Source organism: Berkeleyomyces rouxiae (assembly GCF_048999995.1).
Source record: "Berkeleyomyces rouxiae strain 22BRR77 chromosome Unknown BrBRR77_ptg000003l, whole genome shotgun sequence".
Classification (NCBI taxonomy): Eukaryota; Fungi; Ascomycota; class Sordariomycetes; order Microascales; family Ceratocystidaceae; genus Berkeleyomyces; species Berkeleyomyces rouxiae.
This window is the reverse complement of record NW_027396493.1, coordinates 1,125,048-1,144,791: the sequence shown is the minus strand read 5'-3', so window position 1 is coordinate 1,144,791 and position 19,744 is coordinate 1,125,048. Positions and strand designations below refer to the sequence as shown.

At 52.4% G+C, this 19,744-nt stretch overlaps 5 protein-coding genes across 5 annotated transcripts; all 5 read left to right on the top strand.

Annotated features, from left to right (window-relative positions):
- Positions 1-14: 14 nt before the first annotated feature.
- BROUX77_003509 (uncharacterized protein) lies at positions 15-2,258 on the top strand (the record flags this gene model as incomplete). Its single annotated transcript, XM_073748169.1, has 5 exons — positions 15-42; positions 115-127; positions 188-366; positions 447-2,066; positions 2,140-2,258. The coding sequence occupies 5 exons, from the start codon at positions 15-17 to the stop codon at positions 2,256-2,258; spliced, it is 1,959 nt and encodes a 652-aa protein (XP_073605934.1).
- A 349-nt stretch (positions 2,259-2,607) lies between these two features.
- Positions 2,608-3,692, top strand: BROUX77_003508 (uncharacterized protein; the record flags this gene model as incomplete). The annotated part of the gene is made up of 4 exons (XM_073748168.1): positions 2,608-2,749; positions 2,824-2,845; positions 3,382-3,549; positions 3,647-3,692. 4 exons carry the CDS (start codon positions 2,608-2,610, stop codon positions 3,690-3,692), a joined length of 378 nt encoding a protein of 125 aa, XP_073605933.1.
- Positions 3,693-5,440: 1,748 nt separating this feature from the next.
- Positions 5,441-7,925, top strand: BROUX77_003507 (uncharacterized protein; the record flags this gene model as incomplete). The annotated part of the gene is made up of 2 exons (XM_073748166.1): positions 5,441-5,504; positions 5,644-7,925. 2 exons carry the CDS (start codon positions 5,441-5,443, stop codon positions 7,923-7,925), a joined length of 2,346 nt encoding a protein of 781 aa, XP_073605932.1.
- A 1,376-nt stretch (positions 7,926-9,301) lies between these two features.
- On the top strand, positions 9,302-11,689 carry BROUX77_003506 (uncharacterized protein; the record flags this gene model as incomplete). The annotated part of the gene is made up of 2 exons (XM_073748165.1): positions 9,302-9,507; positions 9,568-11,689. 2 exons carry the CDS (start codon positions 9,302-9,304, stop codon positions 11,687-11,689), a joined length of 2,328 nt encoding a protein of 775 aa, XP_073605931.1.
- A 6,556-nt stretch (positions 11,690-18,245) lies between these two features.
- Positions 18,246-19,744, top strand: BROUX77_003505 (uncharacterized protein; the record flags this gene model as incomplete). Its single annotated transcript, XM_073748164.1, has 3 exons — positions 18,246-18,422; positions 18,504-18,566; positions 18,680-19,744. 3 exons carry the CDS (start codon positions 18,246-18,248, stop codon positions 19,742-19,744), a joined length of 1,305 nt encoding a protein of 434 aa, XP_073605930.1.

Here is a 19,744-nt window from a genome sequence, read left to right as displayed (position 1 = left end):
AGAAGCTGGCAAAAATGGTCTTTAGAATAACAACGTGGAATGGTAGGGCCAATTCGATATTTCCTTTTGGTTTCTATTGGATGATGTACTAACTAACCGTGTATTTCACTGCAGTCAATGGCATCAGGTGATTATCTTTGAAAATACATCACATACGGACACGTCACTCACACCATTCCGTCTCTAGGAACCCATTTGGGTATCATCCATGGTGCGAGAAGCGGACATATGAAGAAATGTTTTCAATCCTCGAATCAGACATTGTCGTGCTACAGGAGTGCAAGATCCAAAGAAAGGACCTTACAGACGACATGGTCCTGGTTCCAGGCTGGGACGCGTACTTTAGCTTGCCCAAGCATAAAAAAGGTGGGTGCTTGAGATCATACGACCACCAGTTGTGTGTGCATTTAGCCTTGGATCTAGAAAAGTCTGACTGTGATGCGTAGGATATTCGGGAGTGGCGATATACACACGCAACGCCACCTGCAGCCCGATCAGAGCAGAAGAGGGGATTACGGGCGTGCTGAGCCCGCCCGGCTCTTCAGTGCGATACCGCGACCTGGCTGAGTCGCAGCAAATAGGCGGCTATCCCTTGCCAGACCAGCTGCTCGAGGGGTTTGACGAAACCACGTTAGACGCGGAAGGGCGATGTGTTATTCTCGAGTTTCCTGCGTTTGTCCTGTTGGGTGTCTACTCTCCTGCAAGCTGCGACCAGACGCGCGCCGACTTTCGCGAAGCCTTCTTCCATGCGCTGGATGTGCGCGTGCGCAACCTCGCTGCCCTGGGGAAGCAGGTGGTGCTTACTGGCGACCTGAACGTGACGCGCGACATTCGCGACTCGTGCGGCATTGTAAGTGCGCTGGCCAAGGCAAACATCAAGGTTGACGAGTACATGAACAGCGATCTGCGCCGGATATTCAACCAGCAGGTTTTTGACGGGGAGTTCTTTGGCTCCAGAGAGGAAGGCCGAAGCGAGCCCGTGTTGTGGGATCTGTGCAGGGACTTCCATCCTGACCGGTCGGACATGTATACGTGCTGGGACACCCGCAGAAACACACGGCCAGCCAACAACGGCTCTCGGATCGACTATGTCCTATGCAGTAGTGGCCTTCGAAAGTGGGTAGTCAACGCAGACATTCAGCCGGGCCTTATGGGGAGCGATCACTGTCCTGTTTACGCCGAGTTTGCAGATACGATTGTGCATGAGGACCAGGAGCAGCACCTGTTGGATTTAATGGCTCCTCCTGGCACGTTTTGCCAGGGCATTCGCGCAAAGCCATGGTCTACGGCAGATTGTCTGGCCCAGTCTGCACGACTGCTGCCAGAGTTCTCAGGGCGTATGAGCATTAAGAATATGTTTGCGAGGCATTCAAAACCATCGCAAACACTTACGGCGCAAACCACCAAGTCACAAAATAAAGGGGACATACAGCAAACACTGGCTCATCCAGATACAGCCCCGAACGAGACTACTCCTACACAGTTCCAAGAGGACCAGCAGCAGAGCCAGAATCAAAACAGACAGTCGAGATCGCCAACCTCGTCATTCTCCGAGACCATAATATTACCCCAAAAGTCTACTCAAAATATCCCCCTTTCTGCCGCAGCCAAACGGCCTGCTGCAGCACCTCCACCCGCACAATTGCGGGAGACAAAAAAGACGCGGACAATTTCAGCAGCAAAAAAGGGTAGCGGCGCTGCTGGACCGAAACAGAGCAAACTAAGCGGATTCTTCCAGGTCAGAACGAAAGGGGGCACTGCATGCTCTCAATCCCAAACGGACGAAGCTGCAGATGCAGGGTCGGAACAAACAGTGGTAGCAACGGTAACCGAGGCTCCAGCACGTCCGCCTCTGCCCGAGCCTGCAAGCACGCGCGCAGGCACAATCGACAACAAGGCTGTCTCGGCCCCGGCTGTCACTCTCGATTCCAACAATGAGCGAGTCTACGATCCCATCGAGGCCAAAGAGTCGTGGTCTGGCCTGCTGGGAAGCCGCCAGGTGCCGCTGTGCGAGCACAAGGAAGCCTGCATTAGTCTCAGGACGAAAAAGCCAGGCATGAACTGCGGTATGTTGGATGAGATTCTAGCCCAAGTTTCTAGCGAATGGTGTGTGCTAATGCTTTGCTGACTCTGCTGCAGGCCGTTCCTTTTTCATGTGTGCACGGCCTTTGGGGCCTTCGGGCGAGAAGGAGAAAGACACGGAATGGCGCTGTGGAACGTTTATCTGGAGTTCTGAATGGAGCAGGTCGCTGAAGTAGTGGCATGCCGCAGAAAAGTTGAAGATGTTCTAGAATTGGAAATAGGAAACCCTAGTACACCTCCCGCCTAACCCTGGAAAGCTTCCTCGTGGCTCCCCACTTTACGACCTCGCAGCCTTGTTTTGTTGGCCTAGCAATTCAGGCGCACAAAACCATGGCATCCTTTGAATGCGAATGATCTGATTTGACCGTTAACCATCTGTGTATCACGAACGGGACCCGGTCATTCCTCACGATTTTTCCACAGCCTCTTTTCTTGTCTTGACTGACTACACTACAAACCCCGAACCCTCCTACCCCATTTTCCTCTCGCCTCTTGATTTCTCGCCCGAGAGCCGCCATTGCAAAAATGTTCGCTCAGATCTCCCGCGCCGCCGCCTCGCGCGTTGCTCAGGCTTCCGGCCGCCGCTTTGCCAGCTCGTCTGCCACCAAGGCCAATGCCTTCAACTCGGAGCGCGAGTCTATCAAGCAGCACGCCGACGAGACCACCAGTGAGTAGCCGCCCAGACTCTGACTTTTCATGCGTATGCGCCGTGCTGACCATCTGTGCCTTGCCACTGTGTAGAGCTGTGGCTGAAGATTTCTCTGTATGTGCTTTTCCCGGACCGACGGACCTAGACCTAGACCCCCCGCATGGATGGCTACTAGCAGATGTTGGCTTGAGATGTCCTATCGATGACCACGACAAAGAACGACGGCACGGGCAGCGGATAACGAGATGCACTTTTTTTCTGCTTCCCCAAAACCCATCTCCAAAGATAATGCGCGCCAGTGCCATGCGGCAATATCATTGGAAGCATTCGCGGAATCTTCATCGGCTTGCGGCTTGCGGCATGAAGCATGGAGCCTTGCTTATACGCCGAATGACTGTCGACCACTGCTGCAACTTGCATCTATTCACACGCTACGTTCCCGAATGCCCGTTTAACCTCGACTCGCCATCTGCCGTGACCTTGGGCACCAACTGCTGGGGCCATCTATGCGGGCTGGGTTCTTTTTTTTTTCTTTTTCTTTTATTCCATCTTTTGCCAGATGGCTTGACAACCTTTGTGTCGGGAGACAGACACCCTGGCCGAGCGCTATTTCCAAGTTCTAGCAACTAACAGTACACTTTCTTTTGCAGGGCCTGCATCCCCGTCATCGGCCTGACTGCTGCCAACTGCTACCGCCTGTGGAACGAGCACTGGGAGCACTGGAGCCACCTCCCCCCTCTGGAGGAGCGCACCGAGTACCCCTACCAGAACATCCGCACCAAGAACTACCCTTGGGGCAACGGTGACGAGACCCTGTTGTAAGTGCTGCTACGTGCCATGTTAAAAAGAAAAGGAACCGTCATTGGGTCGACAGTTCTGCTGGTGGTGATGGCACGCTAACTTTTTGAATTGCAGCTGGAACTCGTCCGTCAACTACCACAACAAGAACAAGGTCAAATAAGCTACGACTGCTTATTGTGACCGACTACAGGCTCTGGGCCAGCGGGGTATGCAGGTTGAATGCTAGCTCCTGCGCTGGGCTCTAGAATGGTCTGTGATGGACAGCATGGGCTGGCTGTCCTGCATTGGCGTTTGTGTTGGATTTATTACATGCAGAGTAAGTAGCATCAAGACTACTGCAATTGTCATAGTGTTATCCTTGTGTTTGAACGTGGACCGGGGGCAGAGCCTCTGAGGCGAGGACGAGGTAAGCTCATACGAGGGCAGACGCCTCGTCAGCCAAACGGACTATGATTGTTATGCATGTATATGTACGCTTGTGAATGCCCTTGTAGCTGCTCACGAGATAACAGGGCAGGGCTTGCCCGCACTTGGTGAGTCGATGCGTAATCGGGGGCTTAGGGTCGGGGGTTTGCGCGGGGCCGAGAGAAGCCAGGAGAGGGGGGATTTGATTTAGTTGCAGCACGGGCAGGTCGGCGGAATCTAGGCTTGCGCAAGATTTGCGGCGCCGGGCGAACGTGCTTGGCTCGCGGTTGGACCGAGAATTTCAAGGAGCGAGCCGAGTATTCAGGACCCCTCTGGAGCTCTCTGCGCATTATTAGGGCCTGGGGATGCAGTATATGCACATACGTACATGTATTCACACGCACTGTTGGCACATGCACCAAAATGTATGTACGTACCTATCTCTGCATATTGCATGTCTGCTCGCTTCGTTGATGTCACGCTGTGCGTCTTGCCTGTCTCTCTCGGCCAGCTAGACAGGTTTTTGCCCTGTGCTCTGCTCTGCTCTCCCGCAAGCTACGGCGTGATGCGAGCCTCTCAATGGCTCAGGGGGCCGGCGTACCGTGGCTCCGCTCCGATGGCTAACGCCCGCCGCTTCATGCCCGGCTGTCCCAACTGAGCCTTGACCTGCTGCTCAAGCTGCCGGTTCCAGCCAAGGCGACAAACCGACGGGCCAAGGTATGCCTGCCGGGTGGGAGGATCAGCTAATATAATGTGCATTGGCGGGCCCTCACCCGCTAATGCACAGCAGAGCGTGCAGAGCACAAACGAGTCGTCCGCCCCTGGCCCTCTGGCTCACGCTCGATGCAACGATGCAGACGCCGTTCTTGAACGCGGACTGGCTGCCCGCGTTCGTTCTCTTCTGTTTGCACGCAGTCTTGTTTGGTGTGCCAATGCAGCCATCTCCAAGGAGGAAAAGAAGTTGCTTCTCCTTATGCAGCCACCCAAACCGTTTTTCCCTGTCATGTCTCATTGTGCATTTTTTTCTCTGCCCGCAGGCGAGCGAGGACGGCCGGGTGTGTGTGAATCGTCTGTCCTGCTCTGTGTGAGTGGCTACGGGATCGTGGGCGTGCGCGTGGGTGTTCTCCTCCATGCAAATAGGCGAAAATGGGGGTATGTCGAGAGCACATGTATGCATGCAATCAAACCATGGGCGTGTGTGCTGGCCCTTCATTTACTGCGAGTGAGTGAGCCGCCGCCGGGGAGTGGAGTGTCGGCGGTCTTTCTGGTGTCTTCCTAGGCCTTGGTCGCCGTAACCAGCCTGTAACTCTTGTTCACATGCACACCTGCAGGCGAAGTACTGCCACGGCCAAGTATATAAGCATCTATGTTGCCGGTTCTTTTGAGGATAATGAGCCTTCTCTTCACCCGCCATCATCCTCCTTTTCGAATACCCAACTACATCTTTGCTATCAACACCAACTTCACTCCAAACGTCAGCTTTGTCGTCACCACCACTCCACCATGCAGTGGCCTACTTCCAACCTTAGAAACGACCGGTCTGAAGAGATCGCCTATCACGAGCCTTGTAAGTAATCCAGCACGCCCTGGGGGCTTTTGACTTTGAGTCGGCGGAGATGGTGGTTCTACCATCTTCACGGGCTTACATGTCGTCTCTTGATATGCTTCTCCCATGTCCCAAAACCTCATTTATACTAACTGCTTAGATGCCCCTACTCCATTCGGCTTTCCTCCAGACATGAACTTCCAGGACCCTTTGGCCCAGTTTCTGCCATATGGGCAGCTGGCCATGCCCTTCCAGGCTGTTCAGGAACAAGCCTTCAACAGCCAGTTCCTAAGCAATACTTCCTTTGGCCAGGCCGACCAGCCAGCTGGTTTTCCTCCTCTTCCAGTCAACGCCTTCCCAGACCAGCCCCAGCCCCAGCCGGTGTACATGATGCCCCAGTTTGGAGGTCAGACCATGTCTCCGGAGCAGTTCCAAGGCTCTAGCTTCTACCCGCAGCCTTTGAACCATAGCTTTGCGGCCCCGACTCAACAGATTCCGGCTTATGCTCCGCCGCCGCAAACTCCGGCTTATGCCCCGCTCCCCCAGAGCGTCCCGGTCTACGACAATTCGCAACAGGCCATGTTTTCGGGCTTCGAAAATCAGGCCTCCCCCGGGCTGCTTCAGCAGCCGAGCGGCTTTCCGCAGTTCCAGCTGGACGGGACTCCCATAGAGTTTCCCCTAGATGAATCCTTTGTCCAGTTCCCGATGGGTAACTCTGCCATTCGGTTCCCCATGGACTTCTCTTCCCCTCCGTTCCCGCAGCAAGACAATCCATTCTCGGACTTTTCACAGAATGAGTCTTTCCTTCAGGGCCAGTCGCGAATCTTCACGCCCCAGGAACCGCTGCAGGAAGTTTCTCCGACTCCACCTAGGAACTGCTCGTTCCACGTTCCACCCGCCACCTGTCCTACTCCGACCAGGCACCTTGACCCCTTCTTTTCCAGATCCCAGGGGCCTTCACCTGAGCGGAGTCCTCCTACCCAGCGCATCTTGCTCTTCCGCAACGGCTCCTCTGCCACCCATGACCTTGGACCAGCCCAGCAGAGCTCTTCCGCTCAGCCCCGGGAGCAGAAACAGCCTATTGTGTACGAGTTTGCTTCGCCTATCATTGCCCCTCCAGCCCCAAGCCGGCTCGCCATTGCCCACTCGGTACCTTCGCCTCCTCCGCCCCAGCGCGCTCGGCCGGTTGTTCCACCCCAGGCCTCACAGTCGGCTGGCTCTCGTCAGCCTCAACAGTCGCCATCAAGCCCTCCACCCGAGCTCCCACCAGCTGTCCCTGAGCTCCCACCAGCTCTCCCCGAGTCTTTGCCGCAGAATCCTGCCCCCCAGAGCCCACAACAAGGTCCCGTTCTCCCGCCCCTCTGCCCGCGTCTACCTGCCCAGCCCCCGAATCTCGGCACTCCTTCGCATTCACTCCAGCCTCAGACGCTGGGTCTCCAACTCCAGCTGCCGCCCCTCCAGCCCCAGCCGCCATCTCTCCCTGCCAACCCTACTGCTGTGGCTGGTCCATCTCGCCCTGCTCCTTCCGCCCTGCGTCGCAGAAAGCGGACCTCGAGACCCATCAGGCTGCCCCGCGGCGTCATGGCCATCGCTGCAATTCTGGCCAAAGCCGAAGACAAGAATGAGCCCCGGTTCACGCTCTTTTCAAAGCTCCCCTTTGAGATTCGCTGGATGATTTGGGAGGCGGCTGCCGAGCCCCGGGTTGTCAAAGTGCCTCGCTGCATCGACCTGTCTCCCCGTACTCCTGGCATTGTGCACGCCACGCGTGAGTCCCGCAGATGCTCTGGCTATGTCAAGGCGTTTCGGCGTGCTCTCCATGCCACTGGAAAAGGCACCGCTCCGATCATTTACACCTGGGTCAATTTCGAAAAGGACACTATTTCCTTTGGAGACCCGATGGCCACCTGGGGAATGCGTGAGGCTAGTCAGATCCGCCATTTCCAACTGCACGCCAGTTGCCATATGCCCGTGAGAAACACTGACCTCCTCTCTCTCAAGGACAAGTTTCCTCGACTGCAGACCCTTGACTGGCACACGAAGAAGAAGTCGTCGATGCTCGAAGAGCTGCAGTGGGCTTTGAAGCATCTGAACTGCAAAAGCATTAGAATCCACGGCCGCAGCGGGACTACGACTCTGCACAATGTCCGCACCAAGATCCACCATGACTTTATCCGCAAGGAGATCGCCAGGACGTCGTGCTCAGGCGAGAACTGGGCTCGCGAGTACTTTATCAGCGTGACTTCCAACCGGCCCAACGCGGCTCGTGCTGCCAAGGCCGCTGGCAAGATGGCTGGTATTCTCATGCGCAACCCGCGCTGGCAGATGCCTTTGTACCGCGCCTTTGAGGCTTGGGAGGAGCACTGGGGCACGCTTCTTGAAATCCGGGAGGAGTATCTCAAAGAAAAGGCCGAGGCTGCTGCGAGACGTGCTCTGCTGGAATAAGACTTTTGCTGGTCTCGTCACTCTTTGCTTCGCCCTGTCTTCTTGATTCTCTTGGCTTTTTTCTACTTACGTCTCTCTCCTTTTGTTCTACTGACTTTTCTCTGCTTGTATTTCTCGTTTAGAACTTTCTCTCTCCGTCTTTGATTTCTTTTGTTTCCAGTTTTCTGACTTTTTCTGATGTTTTATGCTTGTCAATGATTGTCGTTATTCGTATTGTTTTGGCTTTCTCCCGATATTACGTGTTTCTTTTTTCTCATTTCCCTGGCTTTCCTTCTGCTTGTTTACGATGATTTGCTTTCGTCTCTTATGTTATATATGCACACAGAATGGCAGATTGAACTCAATATAACTAGATATGTTTTGACATAGTTACCAAAGATTCATCAGACATGTGACTGTTTGGCTTGCATGCCTCAACCCTGTTCTCTACGCCAAACCATTTCAGTAGTTGATGACTTCGTAGGTTGAACGTACTAAATGCTCACATCTTACTACTTCTCACATGCTTCTGGTTGTAGCAATCTCAATCTTTTTCATGTCTATCTTTGTGCCACTCCCTTGCTCTCTACTTTGTGTGACTTGTTCTTTGAAGGGATATCAGATGGAGGGAAAGATAAAAGGAGAACTTTGTATTCACTTTGCTCTAGTGATACTCAACCCCAACTTCTGGAAAAGACTGTGAGAGCTTGCCAGATATTGAGCAGAGCTTCCATGAGCGGAGCTTGTACTATGAATAAACCAGGGACGACTCAACTATTGGTTCCTGTGTGGTTATTCTGTAGTTAACCAAGCTATGCTTGCATGTGCCACGTGAGCCCGCTCGTCAGCATCATAATATGAAACATCCCTTAGGTGCCGGTATTCTTAATATCACCAGTACCACAAGACTCATTTCCGCTAGTGAGGGAACTCCACGCGGCCTCGACAGTCCTCGGACCTGGAAATTTCAAGTATAACCCTAGAAATCTGAACTCGAAAAAGGGATTCGAAGAATGTGCTCCGTGGGCTTCCTTGCAAGATGTGCATACAGATATAACAAGACTGTGGGAAAGCAGAAACAAATTTGAGAGACAAAGAAGCAATGAGTTCTTGAACATTGATACACGCCGCCAGGGAGAAAACCAGTCATCTACTCCCTCCCCCCTCGTTGTGTTTGATGACTAACCCTGGCGGTGGATCGACGACGTCATAAATTCAAAGTGGAGACGCGTCAACTGCCAGACGCGACTTCATCCCGGTCCCGGCACCCCCACTTTTAGACTCGGCCTACACTCGCTTGCTTCTGACGTTGAGCAAACAAACTCCAGGCGGTCCAAGACTCTGATGTGGCTGCATCATATCTATCTATAATCTAACCGCTTTCTCCTGCTGCCACCATGTTTGAGTCTTTTCCCGAGCGCCCCTCGTCACCGCCTACTGGGCTCTCCCGATTCACGGCTCGGCATCTCGCACAAATGGGGACCTATGCAATCTCCACGCCTCTGAGAGTTATCGGCCACGTTGACCTAGACGCATTCTATGCCCAGTGTGAAATGGTGCGGCTAAATATCCCGCTTGACAAGCCCCTGGCGGTAAGGCAGTGGTATGGCCCCGGCTTAGTACCTTCTCCCGGGTGATAGCCCGTCCGCTAACCATTTCCTAGGCACGGGCTCATTGCCGTCAACTACCCTGCACGAGAGTTTGGCATCAAGCGTCATACAACAGTGCCAGAGGCCCGCAAAATGTGTCCCGATATGATTTTTCAGCATGTTGCAACCTGGCGAGAGGGCGACACCAAGTGGGCGTATCGACCAGATTCCGCTAGAAATGTCGCCAGCGACAAGGTATCTCTAGACCCTTACCGCTTAGAGTCACGCAAGATCATGAAGCTCATTACCGAGTCTCTGCCGCCAGGGAACCTCCAAAAGGTCGAAAAGGCATCCATTGACGAAGTGTTCATGGATTTATCTGCACAGATCCAGGCAGAACTTCTCCGAGACTACCCAGAACTAAAGGAGGCTCTAGACGGCGGTCAGGAGCAACAGCTGCCTCTACCAGAAGGCGTAACACTCGATTGGGCTGATGATGAGGTCATTCCCCTATCTGAAGAAGATGAAACCCAGGCTATTGACTGGGATGATGTTGCGATATGTATTGCTGCCCGCATTGTGCGTAATCTGCGCAACAAGATCCATCAGGAACTGAAATACACATGTTCAGGGGGCATTTCCATCAACAAGCTTGTTAGCAAGCTGGGGTCTGGTCACAAAAAGCCCAATGGGCAAACTGTTATTCGTTCTCGGGCTGTCGGGGCTTTCCTAGGCGACATGAAATTCACCAAGATGCGCAATCTTGGGGGCAAGCTGGGCGAAAAGGTGACAGCCGAGTTTGGCACAGAAGATGTATCGCAAATTCTAAGCGTCTCGCTGGGCCAATTGAACGCCCGCCTGGGCCCTGAGACGGGCACTTGGGTATACAACACTGTACGCGGGATCGACACGTCCGAAGTTACGCCTCGGACTCAAATCAAGTCAATGCTTTCGGCAAAGCAATTCAGGCCGGCCATCTCTTCAAAGAAGCAGGCAACGTCGTGGTTTCACATCTTTGCCGCCGATATTTTCGCGCGCATGGTAGACCTGGGCGTGCTAGAAAGCAAAATCCGGCCACGAAACCTTTCGCTGCACTATACCGGTAACTTGGGAAGTAAGTCCAAGGGTATGAGTCTCCCCAGAGGTAAAACAGTCTCAGTAGAGATGCTGATTGAGGGGTGCGAGAGTTTATTTGCCTCGCTATTTTCTGGTGGGTGTACTTGGCCCTGCCAACATCTGAGTGTCACAGTATCAAACTTCGAAGAAGGCATCAGTGGGAACATGGGGATTGGCGGATTTCTGGTGCGGGGCATCAAGCCTAAAGAGCTCTCAGCTCCAGGGCAACCTCAGTCTGCAGATAGCAACAATGACCAGACTCAGTCTCGAGGCTCTATTCGAGGTGCAGATGATTCCAACGAGCAAGAATCAAAAAGACGCCGCATAGAAGACAGTGCCGCCCCATCGGGACACTCAAGTATAGCGAGCTTTTTCAACAAGGCCAAAGTGTCGGGTCAAGGACCAACAGAGACACCAACGTCAACTATAATTCCGGCAACGTGTGGTCCTGTCACTACACATGTCAGCATAAACCAACCAACAGCGCCGAACAATGACAGTGTCCTGCAAGAAGAACAGCAGTGGCGTGCTGTAGCTACCCATGGAACAAATGATGGTCCTGCTGATGACGGCAACGTTTCCATTGATAAACGTGTCTCGTCATCAAACAACCCTGCAGACCTTGTGTCTAACTTATACCCTCGAACGAAAAGTCTCGATTCTCTCACGAGCACCCAAGAATGCACAAAGCAGAAGAAATCGACACACGAGAATCCAACCAAGGATAATTCTCGAGATACAGAGGCCGACCGAACAGCCGAACCCCTATTTTTCTGTTCTGACTGTCCCAATGTACCGTTTGGCTCTACAGCTGAGCTGCAAAGCCATCTCGACTGGCATCTTGCTCTGTCGTTGCAAGAAGCTGAGAACAAGCACCACAATCAGGGACAACGTCATACGCCATCAGCCGGCTACCATGCCCGTGCGGGCCACGGTGGGATGGCAGGAAGCTTTTCGGCTTTCCAGACCCAAAGTCCTAGTGGCTCTACGTCTTCTGGTCTGGGATCAGGGGGCCGGGGAAAGCGTAGTGCCAAGTCGAGTAAGCTGGAGGCAGGCCAACGCAAACTGAATTTTGGTTGAGAATTGTAAAGAATAGAAGTGCTATAGCTAAGCTATATGCCTGCAAATGCGTGCATTAAGGGGTACCCAAGCCTCCCGTGATAGAATATAAATCTAGCATACTATGCATTCCAAGCAACGTACACTGGCTCATAACGAATGACTGTCTGCCATGTCCAGGCCAGTCACCAAAGAAATGAGCATGTCATGAAATTTGTGCCAATAGACACGGGCTATATGAGTTCTACTACCCCGTGCCACAATCTTGGGGCACTGCCAATCCTTGGTATGTAGGCTCAGCCCGGCTTACATGAGGTCATATCCACGTCCTCGGCCGACATGCCATGCGGAACTCGTCCTATACTCCAGGCTGGTCATTTTGTCTCTGTGCCTTTGCCTCTTTGTTCCTTAAAAAAGAGGCGCGCTTCGTGCGTCTATCATGTCTGACTATGTGCAAGTGTGTACACCAATATACTTACACATGTGTTATACGACCGAAGAAAAAGGGAGCCCCTCAAAATTTGTCTGTGCTGCTATTGCTCGACATGGCTGTGGTTGGGCATCAAGGCATGGGATTCTGAAATAAGTTTATGTATACATATCCCTGTTATATCAACGCCCAATTGGAGAGGGACATTTCCACCATGTTTTCTTCTTCTGTGCGTCTATGTAGTCTAGCACATATTTTGGCAGGTTGACTTTCAGGAACCAATGAATATTTGACCGCCCAGGGAGTCTGAGACACATGTGAAGTGGTTTTTAGTCCTCTTCTAGTCTGCCAAATACTCGCTGGCAAGGGCGTCATATGTCGGGACAAGGCGTTGGCCAGTTAATCTTCAAAGTTTACGTGGTGCAGAACCGCAGCGTTGTGGGATGGCACTGCCTTGGCCCCGAGGTATATAAAGCCCAATCCCCAAGAGTCGTTGATATCACGATCGGCACAGAAAACCCGACCACTTGCCACCAGTATATACAGCCGCTTTGGGCTGTCATTTGTTCCTATTATCGGTTGTATGGTATATCGGGTCGTCATCAGCTTGACCAAGCGGTGCCAGGAAGTAAGGCCCATTATATGTGTCGATTTAGTGACAACGGAAAAGATGGGGGCGGCGAAGTCCAAGCTTTCTGTGTTGTCTGCTCCATCATCATCGCATTGTGGAGTTACCTCAATGTATATATTCCGGTCCGAGATTGAAGTGCTGTGAACTCCGAGAAAGTCCGTGGCTAATATTAGTCCCCCCACGTCCCTAGAAGACGGGTTATACGGCAACTCTTTGTCTTTAGATTCAAGTCTATAGGGTGGACTTTCAAATGAGTCTCTTTCTGCATGGTGGTACATTTTCTGTTGCGTTCGGGGCCGTAGTATGCTCCGCAGAAGACATAGAAAGAAAATGATAAGCTGAAACAAGACAGGGCGAAACGCTGCCTTCACATGGCGGCATGGAGAGAGTGTGTATTTGTGTATGACATATAGTTAGCACGTCCTAGAGCAAGTTGATGCAGAACAAGGCATAGGGTTTATCTGCCGTGTCACCTCTTACAAGTATCCCGTGTATCGCAGAGTCCAGCCAGTCAACTGTTTCCAGGCCCGGCAATGTCGCGGCATGCCAGTACCCGTCGGCCAGAATGCAGATTCTAGCATGTCGTTGTCGTCTTATTGATTCGTTGCAGGCGGCAAGAAGTAGGCTCTGACGGCGGAAAGAAACATCGCCCTAGCCATCGGGCCAGCTTCGATTTGTCTCGGGTACTTGCTTTTGATGCTCCGGTGCGGTGGCCTAACAGGGCAGCTGCTTGGATCCCGGAGGGGTAGGAGCATCACGAACTCGTCTGATGTTGGCGTACTCGGCCTTGGTCTTTCCCATGTTGGTTTTGGTGGTCTTGACCTACGCTTTGGAAGGCGCTGGATGTAGAGCTTGGCCGTGTTGGAGGTCACACAATTAAACCCTAGTAATGCCCCAGGTACAACGACCATCTTCATGTAATTACCAGCTAGCTGCTCATATTTCCAGGGAGGTAGCAGGACATGCCAGCCTGGCCGTCTTGTGGGGACATCGATGACGTTTTCCAACGACACCAGATGGACGTGGGTTGTTTACGAACAACGGGACAGACAAAGCTCCCCAGTAGTCATGTATAGTGATACATCCATCTAGCCTCGAGTCTCTCCCGACGGTCGTTACGAATTCCTAGAAATTTCTCCACGCCTTTTCGCATGTTCTTCACCGCTGATTTCATATCCCTAACTCCCACCTCGTTATGCAGCTCCTAATGCATTTGCATACCCATTATGCACTCTGCCTGCATACCTCAGGCGCCGCTATAGACGTTTGGTGGACGCATAGTTGATGGGTTTAGCCACTTTCTTGTCGCCGACCAGTTTCCCATGGATGTACGTAAATGTTTCTTCAGTGCGCTTGTTGGAGTTCCATCACAGACTGATATTATAGCCACGTACATACATACATGAACGGCGGCACAACGTGTTATCCAGGAAAGTATTGGTTCCCGTCCCGACCTGTTTTTTTTGAAGAAAAAAAGACAGCAAACCATTTCACTGGCTTTTCGGCGAAGAAGTGCACATCATGGTCTCACAACGGCTGTTAGGGCAGAAATATTGCAGAAGAGACACAACCACATAGCGCATATGTGTCCATGTGAATGAACTTTGGATGTACTATATGTAGCTATTCCAGCCCCGGAGAGCAACAATGAACTCTGATAGTGATAGCTCAAAAAGCAACCTGCAAGGAACTTGTCTGACATTAGTGTCCTTGTAGCAGGAGTAACTATGTATGTAGTCGCAAGACCCAGCACAAGCTTGGATGGACAAGGCGTATGGTATAGTACAAGCCGATTCTCAAAGACACAACTGCTGTAATACCCATGCGCGATTAGGACTTTTGTGCTAGAGGCTCTCTGGGCGTCTTTTGTACTGGCTATAGAGACTCTACCTTAGTCTCGTCATACGGTGCAAGTGCCATGCTAGCTCCAATACATCAAGCTTGCATCATCGATACTTCTTGTCAGTTAGTGTTACAGGTGTGATTGCTTGCTTACCTAGAGATAGCTATCTGGTCATGGGTAAATGTGGTACTGTGATGTATGTATGTAACTATGTAGTTAGACATGGCGGCGTTACATCCACGCCAGCTTCCAACCGGGACTGTGGCTGTATGTACAGATGTACCCGTGTATATAATTGTGTGCCCATGCCGCAAAAAGTGCACACATGCAAGTGAGGGTGCAGGGGGCGGGTTGGGCTCTAAAACCAAGGTCAGCCTCTCTTCTTTTCCTTGTTTGGGTTTTGGCTTACAACCAGCCAATCCCTTGACAAAGCTCCGAGAGACAGGGGGGATGGGATTGATGCCCAACGTAACCCCACTTGGTTCTCTATTCTTCGAGCCTCCATTCAAAGGGCACAGACCCAATATGCGTTCTAACAACTCTGCTCATAAGAGGCTTTGTCACTCATACAATGCTCAACCATGTGTCTGTCTGTCCTCTTGAGGATGTGTACTGATGACTGCGTTGTGTCTTGTGATTTGGATTGCGCATTTTGACTTTGACATGTACGTATGCGTCTCGTGAGGGCGGAGTTGTTGTCTTTCCAAGTCGCTTCGAGAGGGAAGGGCAGCCAGCGGTAGAGAGATAGACGGTGGAAAACCGTAGGATATGACGACTATGGAAGGGAGACCACTTGGTCTGTTTGACATGTTCTAACGACTAGACCGGATTCTTCTTTTGAAGAAGAAAAAAGAAAATCCGATGCGTGTGGAACCCCCTGTCCTCCTGGTCCACCCACCCACAAGGGCGTTTATATATGCCTGGGAACAAATGCATAAACAAGGTACCTGGGTTTTCATCTGTTGTGCTGGTGGCTACTGTCCCCGGCTTGGGCGGCCCCGATTTCCGGGTTGAATGAGTGGCCAACATACATCGAGTTGGTTCGTTGTATATGTATACACACCAGACGGACCAGTCCAAGTGCCTGATCTACAGTAGGGAGCAAAGATGGCCTAGGGTAGCGAGCGCTCTAGTCCGATTACTCGGTGGTTAGTCCCCCCCAACCTCGTTCCAACAACATTCTTGTGTGTTGCTTGTCGTTATGGCCTTGGCTTTGTTCTGCTTCGGAACCACGATGCCGGTGGCTCTACTTGGGGCCGTTAGGTTTCCTTGCTCTTGGCCCAGGTTCTGGGTGTCAATACACGTACCCAAGTAGACCGGGGACCCCAAGCATGACTATATCGTGCCAACTATACCTGGTTAGTTATGATAGCTGGTGTTGATATGTTTGGTTCTGTAGGTTTCTGGCTTGCCCCCTGCCGATGAAATTTTTTTCTTCGGATGTGCTACGATCCAGCCAGCCTTCTGAGTGCACGTCGGTCTGAATTTCCTTGTCGGACGTTTTCTTTGGAGCGATGCGCTGGCTTCTTCGTATGTACTATAGTATTCTCGGCTTTGACTGTTGCATGTAGTACCCGGGATTGCCCTCCCACATTTGTGAAGGCTTTTTCTATCATGTCTTGCTGTGAAAAGCATAGTCAAGCCATCGGCTTGGACGAGCGAGTCTCGACATCCGCGTGCATGTTCCAGTCGCCAGCTCGTTAGTTGCCTGTATAACTACATGTTTTGTCCATCGAGATTCTTCGGGTCAAGGAAACATGTAAGCTAGGGGGGGAATCAGTTGTCTGCATCCATCACAATCGATCACATGTCCAACTCTGCCACTGATTGGCCAGCACGCAGAGACAGTAAACAAAGGCCATTACATTTGGCTTCAAGAGACCTTTGGCTCTAGTGGTGTCGTACAGCCACCATTTTAGCCCAGGAAGGGGGCAACAAAGCAAGCCATCGAATAAAGCCAGAAGCCCAGTCTGACGGCGTCGTTATTTTTGCCATCTTGAGTTGAATGTTGCCTATTCTCAGATGCTGTATTCATTGTCTCTTTCTTACTGAGACTCCGGTCCTGCTTAGTTAATTAGCGTAGCGGCTCCATGCCCTTGGGAGAGGCCACTGATACACTATGCACCGGGAGCCAATCATCGTGGGGACATGTCGACTGAGATATTGTATGTATGTATGTATGTATGTATGTATGTATGTATGTATGTATGTATGTATGTATGTATGTACTATGAATGTACATACATCCAAAGTGACTTACATCCACCGTCGGTTTATCAAGGCCAATGAAGCTGACACATATTTTCCACTGGTTAATAGTCAGTGGTCAGGGTCCGTTCTGCCGTTGCCAGTTGCACTAAGTCGCTAGCCTTTATGCTAGAGGCCAGAGCTTCTAATATCTGTTGCGGTAGAACAGAACAAGCACAAGGAGACCAAGCATAACACACACACCACGAGAATCAGGCAAGAGAAATTAAAGAGAAAAATTACACAGCTAGCTAGCTACCTTATGCCCCACCGCCATCCTGCCTCTGCCGTGCCATCCTCCTCTGGTTCTTGGATCTGTAGGTAGCTGGCCTATAGTTATAGCATCCAGGTGGTTAGGTATGTACTTGGTACTGACTGGCCTGCCTCGACCAATGTACTCTGTATGTAGTGTGTATCTATCTGCATACTGCAGTCTCAGTCTTCTGATCCTGTTTCCAGCTACTAGCCTAGCCCCTCCTCCCTCCCCTTCCATAAAATAAATGGCTTATACTGGCCAGGCCCAAGTCCGACCTGACTGGCTACACTACACATTCTATTCTCCTGCCCTTCTTTTTTTCTCCTGTTCCTGCTTCCCTCCCTCTTCTTTTGTTCTTTGCTTCTTCTTGTCACAACATCCACATACTCATTCACATACACAGACACATACTTCATACACACGCCTGTTGATACTAGCAAAACTACAACACGCGCGGACACGCCTCCCTCGCCGCCGTCCCCTCCCCCCCCCCCGCTGTGCCTCGAGACATCCGCCCCTTGCTGTGTGCCCTTTTTATTCTCTCGCCGCCTGTATAACCATCCGTAATTGTACACATCTTTGTGCTGTCTGGCTCGGGACTCTGGCTGCCAGCTTCTCCGGCTCACCTCATACAATTTGGTTTAGAGAAGGAACTCAAGCTATCTATAGCCGCTCTTGCCTCCCACGCCCACGCCCACGCCCACGCCCACTCCCTCCCACGCCTGCCGTTTCTTGGGCCTTCTTTCCTTGGGCCTTCTTTCCTTGGGCCTGCCTCTGCCTTCCTCGCCGCTCTCCGCCTATATCCATTCCTGTCGTTACCTTCTTCCCCTCCCCCTTGTTCCTGCCGCCTGTACTGGTCTGGGCTGCACTGGCTCTGCCCTCCCAAAAGCGCAACTGCTCTTTGTTCTTTTCCTTCTTTCCTTTTGGACTCACCTCCTTCCACCACGTTCTCGGCTAACCCAACCCTGCTTTTTCTCCTCTTTTTCTTTTCTGTCATCTGTCTCCTCCGCTTTCCCTCCCTTTGCTTCACTTCTCTTCTTCTGCTTCTTGTCTGTGACGTTCGGTCCATCCGGCCTGCCCTGCTCTCTCTCGTCTTCTGGCCCTGTGATAAGTCCCCATCGAACCAGCTCCGCCCCGGCCACGACCAGCCGCCGCCACCTTTCGCCCAAAATGGCCCACGCCGCTACTCGACCTCCGACCACCACGTCCGCGTCTACCCAGCCGCATGTGCCGACGAGACACAACGAATACTTCATCGACCGCGATGGAATTGACCGAGAAGTCATCACCGCTGACATCTGCCGCTACCTCGGCAACGATGCCCTTGTGAGACCGGGCGTGTACGAGGTAAGCCCGGCCCGCTATCTGCACTGCAGTCGAAAAGCCGCTGCATATCTGCACTTCAGACACTAACAACCACGCACTCAGGACCCCAAGAACGGAGAACAACGCCATGGATACTTTATTACTGCCTACCGGAATTTAACCAGTGTATGTGATTCCTCTCGCACGCAACAGCCGTTCTGCTCTCTCCCTCCGCTTCACCATGCCATGCCCCTCATCTCTCACACTGCGCTCCTTACTCATCCTCCCTGCTTGACTAGGCCATGATCGAAGACCTCAAGAACGATTCAGCACGATGGGAAAGAGAACGCCTCAATATCGCTGCTCGCAAGAACAACAGAAACGTTGCCTCCCCCGTCCATGGAGCCAACGGCACCAGCAATGGCAATGTTAATATGAGCCCCAACAACAGCTCTCCTCCCAATGGCACAACCAATGGCAACGGAAATCTCAGCGTCAATAGCAACGGCTTCTACGCCAACAACAACAACGCCGCGCCCAACAGTATAAACGGCCCCAGACGATCAAATTCTCCTGCGACAAACTCCATTGCACCGCCTCCTCCACCACAAGCCCATGGAAACTCTTACCAAAGTTCAAACACATACAACCAAAGACCCGAAATCCCTCCCATGACCAATGGCGCGCTGCCTCCTCACGATTACCCTGATCGGAGAGATATGCATGATGCTCCCAGATACACCAACCATCACCCGCAACAATATCCTGGCAGCGCCCCTCCTAGTGGCTATGGCCACCCTCCCCCGCCCCCCCCGCCTTCCAACAACTACAACTCTCAACCTGACCAGTCCTACCCTGGAGGCCCTTATCCTCCTCCTCCCTCCATGTCTTCATACAGTGCTCCTCCCACACAGTCACCCTATGGGGGGCCTCCTCCTGCAATCCCTGAATACGCCACTCAACAGCCTTACATTTCATCTGGCGCTAACCACCAGGGCACCGTCTACCCTCCTCATGATCGAATGGGTGCTTCCGCCCCGCCGCCACAAAACGGCTATGCTGCCGGCCAGCCTCCGAGCTACCCCCCGGGCCCGCCTGGTTACCAGACCCCGTATCCCCCACCGCCGCCGGGACCTGGTGCTACGCCTTCACACTATGAATCCATGAAGCCATCACAGCCAATGGATCCCATATTTGTTCGCAGCAGCTACCAAGACCGTACTAACTCTCCTCCAGTAAACAAGGGCCCGGGGTCTGTTCCGGGCGGTCAAGCTCCGCCTATTCCATCCAAATCTCCACAGGGATACGCTCACAACCAATATGCCGAGAGCAGAGGCCCCTATAGTCAACCACCGCGTGTTTGA